The sequence below is a fragment of the Eretmochelys imbricata genome, chromosome 14 (genome assembly GCF_965152235.1).
Source record: "Eretmochelys imbricata isolate rEreImb1 chromosome 14, rEreImb1.hap1, whole genome shotgun sequence".
Classification (NCBI taxonomy): Eukaryota; Metazoa; Chordata; order Testudines; family Cheloniidae; genus Eretmochelys; species Eretmochelys imbricata.
Window position 1 is genome coordinate 41,987,689 of NC_135585.1, and position 11,291 is coordinate 41,998,979.

Consider the following 11,291-nt stretch of genomic DNA (forward strand, 5'->3'; position numbering starts at 1 on the left):
ATTTTAGTTGATGTTTGATTTTGACTCATAAGACATGGCATGATTCTGGCCATTGCCAGAAATGAAATACAGCATTTAAGCATCATTGTTAAGCTCTGGTATGTCAGATAGACAGAGAAATGATCTGATCTGTCATATGAGTATGTGGCTACGAGACAAATGGGCTGTTATAGTAGTCACTGGTATCCGTGTCGAACACCCTCTTCCCCATCAGAGCAATGTTCTGTCCTCAGACTCAGTTTCCTGGCACTTTGCTCTGAAATCTAAATTTAGTCTTAAAATTTCAGCCTGTAACCAGGAGAGGAAGGGGAGTTTCTGAATATTTATGGAATTAATTCATGAGATTTAATTAACTTTTAACTCTGTGTCCTTCCAATTCAGTCGCACAGATTTATTGTTCCGAGACACAACCAATGGCAGACTGCAGAAACCAAACAGCCATCACAGAATTCTTCCTCCTGGGATTCGGGGATCTCCCTGACCTGCAAATTCTTCTCTTCCTGATGTTCCTAGTGATCTACATGGCAACCGTGGTTGGGAACACCCTCATTGTGGTGCTCGTTGTGGCTGATCAGCACCTTCACACCCCCATGTACTTCTTCCTGGGGAATTTGTCCTGCTTGGAGATCTGCTACACCACAACCATCCTGCCCTGGATGCTAGCCAGTCTCCTGACTGGGGACAGAACCATCTCAGTCAGTGGCTGCATCACACAACTGTATTTCTTTTGTGCTCTGGCAGCTACAGAATGCTGCCTCCTAGCAGCGATGTCTTATGGTCGGTATTTAGCAATATGTAAACCACTGCACTATTCAACTCTTATGAATACTGGGTTTTTCCTCCAGTTGGTTGCTGGGTCCTGGTTAAAGCTTGTTTGGCTAGTACTATCTTTGTTTTATTCCTATCACAGTTAACATTCTGTGGCCCGAATGATATTGACCATTTCTATTGTGATGTCATCCCACCTATAGAGCTCTCCTGCAGTGACACACACTGGTTAGTGTCCTGTGTATTCACCCTGCATCCATTCCTACTAACCCTGACATCCTACGTGTGTATCATTGCCAGCATCCAGAATCCCCTCCACCACCAGTAGGCAAAAGGCCTTTTCCACCTGCTCCTCTCACCTCATTGTGGTGACAATTTTCTATGGAACCCTAATGATTGTCTACATGCTACTGAAACGTGATACACTGAGAGACCTAAACAAAGTGCTCCCTCTTTGCTATATGGTCCTCACTCCCCTGGTCCTTCCTCATCTACAGCCTGAGAAACAGAGAGGTCAAGGAAGCTTTGAGGAAAGCATTCAGTAAATGTAGCTTTTGCAAAAACGTGCAGAGACTCTGAGATAATAACTTAGCTTTGAAAACCTCAGGCTGTCTGGGTGATTTCAGCAATCATCCCCCATTAAAATTAAGTTGAAAAGTCCTAGTGAAAATCTCAGCACTCAGTGTTGTCCACCTCACTGGAAGGACCAGGGAGGGAGGTGGCCATAACCATGTTCCCATCATGGAGTTATGGGCACTGGGCAGAATGGAGACAAAATTGTAACCAATTGTTTAGATCTTTAGAAAAGCCATTCGTGATCAAAATAAATGTTTGGACAATAAAAATAGTAACTCCTTGTGCAGCAGAGATGGGAACGTAAGGCTGGGAAATCTGCCACCCCTGAAATTGTGCATATTACAGTCATAACCCTCGGCAAACCAACCATCTTCACTGAACTCACAGAGGCCGGAGGCAAACAACCAGGCCCCAGCAGTGACCTCTGGACACGTCACCAGGAACAGCGTTATAGCTCTTATCTGGGCTACACCCGGCTGTGACCAGCTCTGTGAAAGCAACAGCTCCAGGCTCACCGGGCCCTTGGAGGCAGGGAGGTTGGGCAAACAAAGAGGTAGACTCACACGCCAGGTCCACTGGGACTGTCCAGGCCCAGCTGGGGGTTTGCTAGGGCACCCGTAGAACGGAGGCCGTTCCGGGGGTCGGGTCTGTCAAACGGTCACTGACGAGGGACTCTGCTCCTGGCCCTGCAGGGCACCAGCTGCTCTGCTTCCACCAGCTGCACAGAGCAGTTCAAAGGGAGGGGACCTGTTACAATGAGCGTTCCAAAACTAACTGCAACAAGCCCAATGTCCAACAGGGCTAATTCTGAGGGCACAGTGTCTAGTCAGCCTCAGGTACCCCAGGCAGCTCTGCTCCACACAGGGCACTTTCCTCAGGGGGTGAGGCAACTTATGGTGAGAGGAAGTGGCTACCACCTACCAACGGGCAGAACTCCTGTGATGCCAAACACGGCAGTGCTGGCTCAGTCACTGGGAGCACTTCAGGGCTTGGCCAGAGGTCGGGGAGCTGGGCAATAGTGAGAATTGTAGGCCTCCGACTCTGTGGAAAGGATTTCCCAAGGGACCTGATGGAGCTAGTCACCCAAATCTCTTTTAAATGGGAGATGGATGCCTATCTCCCTTAAACGTCTCTGAGAATCTCAGCGTGGAGAGCCACTGGGATTCTGTCATGGGAGCTTCAATCTATGCATTTCCATTGGAAAAGGAACCCACATCAACTGAAAGGCATTGAATGGATGGGAAACCCCTGCTAAACCACGCTACATGGCAGAGGGGCATTGCTGGCACATGATGGCATATATCACATTGGTAGATGTGCAGGTGAACGAGCCTCTGATAGTGTGGCTGATGTGATTAGGCCCTATGATGGTGTCCCCTGAATAGATATGTGGACACAGTTGGCAACGGGCTTTGTTGCAAGGATAGGTTCCTGGGTTAGTGTTTTTGTTGTGTGGGGTGTGGTTGCTGGTGAGTATTTGCTTCAGGTTGCGGGGCTGTCTGTAAGCAAGGACTTGCCTGTCTCCCAAGATCTGTGAGAGTGATGGGTCGTCCTTCAGGATAGGTTGTAGATCCTTGATGATGCGTTGGAGAGGTTTTAGTTGGGGGCTGAAGGTGATGGCTAGTGGCGTTCTGTTATTTTCTTTGTTGGGCCTGTCCTGTAGTAGGTAACTTCTGGGTACTCTTCTGGCTTGGTCAATCTGTTTCTTCACTTCAGCAGGTGGGTATTGTAGTTGTAAGAATGCTTGAATCTTGTAGGTGTTTGTCTCTGTCTGAGGGGTTGGAGCAAATGCGGTTGTATCGTAGAGCTTGGTTGTAGACAATGGATCGTGTGGTGTGGTCTGGGTGAAAGCTGGAGGCACGTAGGTAAGCATAGTGGTCAGTAGGTTTCCGGTATAGGGTGGTGTTTATGTGGCCATTGCTTATTAGCACTGTAGTGTCCAGGAAGTGGATCTCTTGTGTGGACTGGTCCAGGCTGAGGTTGATGGTGGGATGGAAATTGTTGAAATCATGGTGGAATTCCTCAAGGGCTTCTTTTCCATGGGTCCAGATGATGAAGATGTCATCAATGTAGCGCAAGTAGAGTAGGGGCATTAGGGGACGAGAGCTGAGGAAGCGTTGTTCTAAGTCAGCCATAAAAATGTTAGCATACTGTGGGGCCATGCGGGTACCCATAGCAGTGACGCTGTTTTGAAGGTATACATTGTCCCCAAACACTCCCTCCTCAGGCCCTACGCTACCAGCACTCCCAGCTATCTTTGAGACACCACTGACTTCCTGAGGAAACTCCAATCCATCGGTGATCTTCCTGAAAACACGATCCTAGCCACTATGGATGTAGAAGCCCTCTACACCATCATTCCACACAAAGATAGACTACAAGTCGTCAGGAACAGTATCCCTGATAATGTCACGGCAAACCTGGTGGCTGAACTTTGTGACTTTGTCCTCACTCATAACTACTTCACATGCCTGTTGCCAACTGTGTCCACATATCTATTCAGGGGACACCATCATAGGGCCTAATCACATCAGCCACACTATCAGAGGCTCGTTCACCTGCACATCTACCAATGTGATATATGCCATCATGTGCCAACAATGCCCCTCTGCCATGTACATTGGCCAAACTGAACAATCTCTATGTAAAAGAATAAATGGACACAAATCAGACATCAAGAATTATAACATTTAAAATCCAGTTGGAGAACACTTCAATCTCCCTGGTCACTGGATTACAGACCTAAAAGTGGCAATTCTTCAACAAAAAAACTTCAAAAACAGACTCCAAAGAGAGACTGCTGAATTGGAATTCATTTGCAAACTGGATACAATTAACTTAGGCTTGAATAAAGACTGGGAGTGGATGTGTCCTTACACGAAGTAAAACTATTTCCCCATGTTTATTTCCCCTCCTACTGTTCTTGTAAAGTGCTGGAAATGGCGCACCTTGATTATCACGACAATAGGTTCCCCCCCACCCCCCACCCCCTGCCCCGGCTCTCCTGCTGGTAATAGCTCACCTTACCTGATCAGTCTTGTTACAGTCTGTATGTTAAAAAGAAAAGGAGTACTTGTGGCACCTTAGAGACTAACCAATTGTTTCATGTTCTCTGTGTATATAAAATCTCCCCACTTGCAGGCATCCGATGAAGTGAGCTCTAGCTCACGAAAGCTTATGCTCTAATAAATTTTGTTAGTCTCTAAGGTGCCACAAGTACTCCTTTTCTTTTTAAGAATGGGAAAGAGGCAGCTATAGCGAGAAGAATCCACCATAGGAGAGAAGAGCAACAGGCTGTCATGCTGGGAAATCGACACTGGATGGCAGCAGAGTAGAGGAAATGGGGCGGGGGGGCATCAGAAATACTGACTAGTGACCAATAGAGTTCAGTAGCCAATACAATAATGGGAAAGTTATACTGTAAAATGGCTCCCAGGTGGCAGCATGTTGTAAGAGTGAGACATGGGCCACTATTTTCAAAAATGCCCATTAGATGGCAGCATCTCTTGAATACTAATTCGGGGTGGTGCAAGTACATGATAACTGGCCATCACCTTGGACAGGCATCTCCCAAAAATGTAAGCTGGTGTTTGTCCATGTTCTAAAATATTTTCCACAAAGGATCATTAGACTAAAACCTGATGTAGAATGGGACTTGTATAATTGCAACTCACAGTGGGCATTGTTAGCTACAACGCTTTGGAGACACAAAATGAACCAAGTGGGAAAAAGGTCAAAGTGGGACCCTTTTGAAAAGCACGAAGAGAGAATACAACTATGAGAGAGCATTTACACTTATTAAATCGAAGGGGAAGCCCATTTTCTGTCCCTTCAGGTAACTGCAGGTCTCTATGAGAAAGTCCCATTTCTGCAGAATGATGAAAGACAAGAACCTCAGTGGAACTGGAGTCTTGTCTGCCAAACCCTGAAGAGCTCTGTGTGTCGAAAACATGTCTCTCACCAGCAGAAGTTGGTCCAATAAAAGGTATTACCTCACCCACCTGGTCTCAAACCCTGAGAAATGAGTTCATCGACGGAAGTGTGAGCTGTCCTATGAATAGAGGTGAGCACCCAATTCCAAACTGCTGCTGCTTTGCATTTATATATCACCTCCTGAACTGGGGTATTAAAGTGCTTGAGTAATTAAGCATGAGCAATTTAAGATTCACCTTCTGTGAAGAATGTGGGAAGTATCTGTATTCATTTTTACGATACATCGTCTGTGTCAGGATGCTGGGCAAAGATAGGTAGGACAAGTGTTAGGAGCTGGAGATCTCAGAACTGAAGCCAGAGGTCAGAGTCAGTATCAGGGTCAAGAGTCAAGCTGAGGGTCAGAGCCGGAAGCAGAATCAGGAATTTTTTCCCCCTTCATTTCATTTGCCGACAGTTTTGCCATTCCTTCCTTAGCTCACTTTTGATTAGGTGTTTAAATGCCAGTTTGCTTAAGGGGATCCCGAGGTCAACTTGTTTGTGATTAATAACACTTTTTGCCAGCCAATTCGTTGCCTGCTATCCCTGTCTGCACCAGGATCCATGTGATTACGTTGGTTATATCCAGTTCCACCAGTCTGGCTGTTAGCAGTAATATACCATTAAGAAAATCATTTCTGCTGTCAGACTCACCACTGTGAGTTTCCTGCTGCAGCCCTGATAAAGAGTCAGACAGGATGGCCACAGCAGCTGGCCACACATCTAAAGCACGATTTAGTGCTAGCATAATCCCTGTGTATCTCAGCCATAAAGACGGATACAAAGTTAGCCATACAGCTTTCTTGAGTCCGAGTGAGGGCACACAGGAAGCTGTTCCCACTCTGTTCTTCCTCTTTGGAACCCTCTGTATGTATTTGTCAATAGTGTCCCCACTTATAGCAAATCAATATAATTGTGACATCTTGTCTATCACTTTTTTATTGATTTCATTATATAATTCCATGTCTTTCCCGACTGGGGGTGATTTTCTAATGATAGAGTATTTTCCCATAGCTATACATTTTGGTCTCTTTCAATCCCTTCTTTTCATGAAGATCAGCTATCCACTTCTGTACCCTATTTACATGGGGTATGTTGAGTTTTTATCCAAACCGGTTAGCTTAGTGCTATCTTCACTATTATCTCGTACTTTGGCCCAAAAAGGTTGAGTCTGGGAGCTTCGTTCTAAGAATTAGCAGCAGCTGATGGAAATGCGTATATCTGTAGTACAGAGATACAGTAATGAACTCACCACCTGATATGCAATGCGTGTGTGTGGATATAATCTAGTTCAGATTTGTATTCATGGCTGACCCAAAGGCCGGGCATCCATACTCAATAACTGGTCTAATTAGTGCTCTGTATAGCATTGCCACCATTTTCATATCCACTCCCCAGGATGTTCCAAAAGTATTTGACTTTTGCACTTATCTAATATTTTCAATATGGTCCCTCCAAGTGAGCTTGTTATCAAATATCACACCTAAGAATTTGTAATGACAGTATATTTATCTATTGGTCATATAGCTATAACTTTACATCTTTTTGGCTTTTCCATGTTGTGAGGATCATTCCCTTAGTTTTGTCTATGAGAATTTGAAGCCCCACCTCTTTCCCCATTCTGCACTTCTCTTAAGAGCATCATCATTTTTTTGGTGGCACTTTCAAGGTTTCTGCTTTTGATCCATATGGCACAGTCAGCAAACATGATCCCTATTCCTATCCTCATCTCTTCAGGGCGATCATTTATCATGATGTTAAAGAGGGCTGGCGTAACTACACTGCTCTGTGGAGTTTCACTTGCAATTTACTATACGTTAAGGAAAGCTTTCTCCAGTTGGACTTGTTCTTTTGCCTAAGAAGTTCCTTATCCATCTGTACATTCTTTCTATGTTACCCATTGAGGCCACTTTATGAAGTAGTTCCTCTCTCCAGAACACATCGTAGGCTTTTTCTATGTCCAGGAATATTAGTATAATTAATTCTATGATTCTCATGTTTTTTTGTGCTTCTGTCTCTATCCTGACAACGTGGTCAAACACACTCCCACCTTACTGGAGCCCACTTTGTGTTTTATCTATAAACCTTCTTCTTTCTAGGTGTGCTACTGTTCTCTCCCTTACTATGCTTTCCATGGTTTTACTTAAGCCACACTAAAGTTTACATTTAAAATATCCACATCCTTCTCCCATCCCACCTCTTCATCTCATAATTATCCTTAATGTTCTTTTCTTCTCCCTAATTTGTAACCGCTGATATTTATCATTACTGACTTTTTGAAACATGGTGGCTAGAGTTTCTGCTTTTCTTTTGTTAGAGCTTATTACTCCATGCCCCGCAACTGGAAGACTTGGTGTTACGTGACTCTTACTCTTTATTCCATTCATTTCCCTAGTTTGTTTATATATAATCTTTGCTGTATTGGTATTTTTACTTACTTCCCCATGTTATGGTGTCCAGCTCTCTCTTTTTGCCCTTTTTATAGCCCTTTGTGAAACTACCTTACTTTTTTATATTTCATTAAGTCCATTATTTGAGGATTTTTTGCTGTCTTGTATGACTTATTCCTTTCCCTAATTACCATTTCATATTCCCTGTTCCACCATGGTACACTTCCCCTATCTTCAGGCAGTGTTGGCATCCTAGGAATAGCTAGGCTGGCTGTCTTTATGATTCCTTTATTAATATTACTACAGAATTCCTCAATATCTTCACAGATCCATTACTTACTCACATATTGCTCACTTCTCTTTCCAAAGATTTTTCCAGTTTGCTTTTTTAAGATTCCAAGTGGGGATATCCTTTTCCTTGAGATGTAATTAATGTCAGGACCTGGTCACTAGCCATTCCCACCCCTCTGTCAATTTCACAGCTGCATTCACTCGCTATGGTCCCAGATCCAGACATGAGAAGCTTCCATCAGCTGTACTGAACCTGGTAGGTGCTCCATCACTTATTGCTAAATTATTCTCTTCAAAGATTTGCTCTGAACATTTTCCATGTTTTTCTTACTTCCCCGCAATCGGTTGTGACTATTCAGATCACCACAGACAATGAGTGGGCATGTGACACTTGCAATGAATTCTTTCAGGTCCATAGCCTCTAGTTTCCTGCATGGGTAATAAACATGATAAAGTCTTAGAGATGTAGAATTGTTTTGTATTGGTATCTCAATAGCATTATCCTTGATATTTAGCTTTCTAATCTCTACTTCAAGGTACTTCAGGTTCTCCTTAGTAAAAGGGTATCCGTCCCCACCTTTTCCATTTCTCTATGATGTCCATATAGACCATATCCTGGGATTTTATAGTCTCATTTTTCTATTAGCCAAGTCTTGTGTGCATATTAGATCAGGCTTTGTTTTCATATCAAAAATATTGGTCTTTAATTCCTACCCATGTGCTATTAAGCTGTGGGCATTCAAGCTGAAAATCTGTTTCTGACCGTCCATAGTAGTTTCACTGAGGAAAGTCTGAAGTTGTTCCACTGACAGGTTGCTAGGCTGCAGCTTTAATTATAATTCTCATTTTCTGTTTTCTTTCCTGTTTGAGAACTACAATTGATTACATCAACCATTACTGCAATGAATCTCTTTTCATCCCAACGTTACTCATTCTCTCCCATTAATTTGTTGCAGGCTATTGCCTTTCCTCACATCAGGTTCTCTTTTAGGTATCTCCTAACAGCTTCTGCACAGGACATGTTATTAGCAACTTGGGTTTCTTGTAGTTCTCTAGCTTGCTCCCCTCAGTACAGCTTGCATATTCTGAGCTGTGTTTCCCCCACAGTTGCAACATTTTTGTTCTGTCCCTTCCTCACAGTCATCCTGTGAATGGTCACCTCCACACTTACTGCACTTTATTTTCCCATTGGAATTATTTGCAACATGATCAAATCTCTGGCCGCTGTAGCATCTCACAGAAAGAGGACTATAGGACTTTGATACACTAAAGTTACTCTGATATTCTGGACTATCTGGTCACATCCCTCCCTTAAAATGTGACCAGCACAGCTGTCAACCACTTGCTATCACTGCCTCTTCTGCTAATTAGCCACTTAGCACTTATCACCTTATCTCCACCTATTCCTTGCTTTCTTTCCTGAAATTTCATTTGGCACCCAGATACTACCCATCTTGTTTCTGTGAGGAATTTGGGTAGCTGACAACTTATTTGTATTTTACTTAGCACCTTTGTCTTAAGGAGTGTCCCTACTTGGTCTTTGTTTTTACATTCCACTAATGAGTCTCCAGCAGGTACCATCTTAGCTCTTGCTCTGTCTCCAGCACTTTTTTGATCCCCTCTGCCATTCTCAGGGGGTTGATATCTCCTATCTTTATGTCCTTATCTATGGATTTTACTGTTAGGTAATTTCCCCCCATTTCCCTTTCCTGCCCTCCTATTTGCTGGTCCTTCTTCTGGGTGCAGAGAATCTCCCCTTTTCTTTTTCCTTGCTGGCATCCAGTCTTCGTCAATGCTTTCCCTGTACTCATGGTCTAGCCTGGTTTCAGTTTCATTTCTCTCATCCATCTCACTCTGCCCAGCCAGCCACCGAGCCAGCACCCCACAGTCACCACTGAAACAGCCTTTCTTCAACCAGAGCCTGGACACTTCCTTTTACACCCCATCGCTTTATATAGGATCAAGGAGCCAATCAGGGATAGCTAAGACCACTGTCAGTCAGATCACATGAGGCGGAACTTCCCCTGGTGTTAAACCACTGCAGATTGTGTGTTGCAAGGAATAATCAAATTACAGGTAGCAATGTGGGGATGTTTGTTGCCTGGTAGTCCTATAGACCCACTAGGCCTTACATCATCTCTTCTAGGGGTGCTGCCCAGACAGGCTCTTCTAGGAGGATGATGGTATGCTTGGCAGATAAGGGAAGCTTGACTATCAAATCCACACTAATAACCACCTAGAGTCTAGATAGGGTGTCTGAAGGTGCTGAGGGGCGCCTTCTTACTAACTAAAGGAGGAAGTGGTCTTGGGGAATAGAGCATCCAGGAAAATATAGGGCTTGAGGATGCACACCAGCTGGGTATGGTCAGGGAGGTATTCCCCTTTTCAGGACAGGGCATTGGCTGCCTTGTTCTGGTGACAGGTGATGGTAAAATAAAAGTGTGTGAACAACAGGGCCCACTGAAGCTTTGGTTCTGCGCCTTTGCCCTACGGAGATAGTCCAAGATTTTAGGATCTGTGTATACCTGTATTGGGTGTTGGGCACCTTCAAGGTGGTGGCGCCATTCCCCGAAGGTGACTTTGATTGCTAGAAGCTCCGTATCTAAAATCTCATAATTTTGTTCTGCTGGGTGTGAGTTTCCGAGAATAATAAGCACAAGGGAACAGGTGCTGTTGCGGGCCTGATTCTTGGGGAAGTATGGTCCCAATTGCAACATTAGATGCATCAGTCTCACTGACAAAGGCCCGCATTGGGTCAGGATGGATCAAGACTGGAGCACTGGTGAAGGCCATCTTGAGCTGGTCGAACAGCTGTTAAGCCTCCGGAGAGTAAGTGAAAGAGGCGTGTTTGCGGAGGAGCACTGTCAATGGGGCTATCTGGTCTGAAAACCCAGGCATGAAGTGCCTATAAAAATTAGCAAACCCAAGGAAGCACTGCAGCTCCTTGATGTTCCAGGGGTGCCGCCCAGGTCCAAACAGCGTTCACCTTCCTGGGGTCCATTTTGAGGCTCTCGGAGACAGGATGTAACCCAACTACTTCACAGAGTGTTGGTCAAAGCTGCCCATTTGTGTTCGCACCATGGGAAGTTCTCCCTGAGGGCTGTCAACCTGTTCAGGCGTGTTTAGTGCCCCTTGGAACATGCTGGGTAGGGGGTGACCCACTGCCTCCATGTCCCCCAGGGCTGGCCTTGTACAAGTGTGAGGGGTGGTCCAGGAAAACTCCCAGAATCCTTGGCAAAGGTAGGCAGGACTAGTGGCAGGAGCTTGGGATCCCAGAACTGAAGCCAGGAGTCAGAG

The 11,291-nt window shown here is 44.7% G+C and overlaps 1 protein-coding gene across 1 annotated transcript; it reads left to right on the plus strand.

Annotated features, from left to right (window-relative positions):
- Positions 1-590: 590 nt before the first annotated feature.
- On the plus strand, positions 591-9,145 carry LOC144274058 (olfactory receptor 6P1-like). The gene is given in 4 exon segments (XM_077832751.1): positions 591-864; positions 867-1,071; positions 1,073-1,185; positions 9,135-9,145. Coding segments are annotated over 4 exon segments (603 nt in total).
- The last annotated feature ends 2,146 nt before the right edge of the window (positions 9,146-11,291 follow it).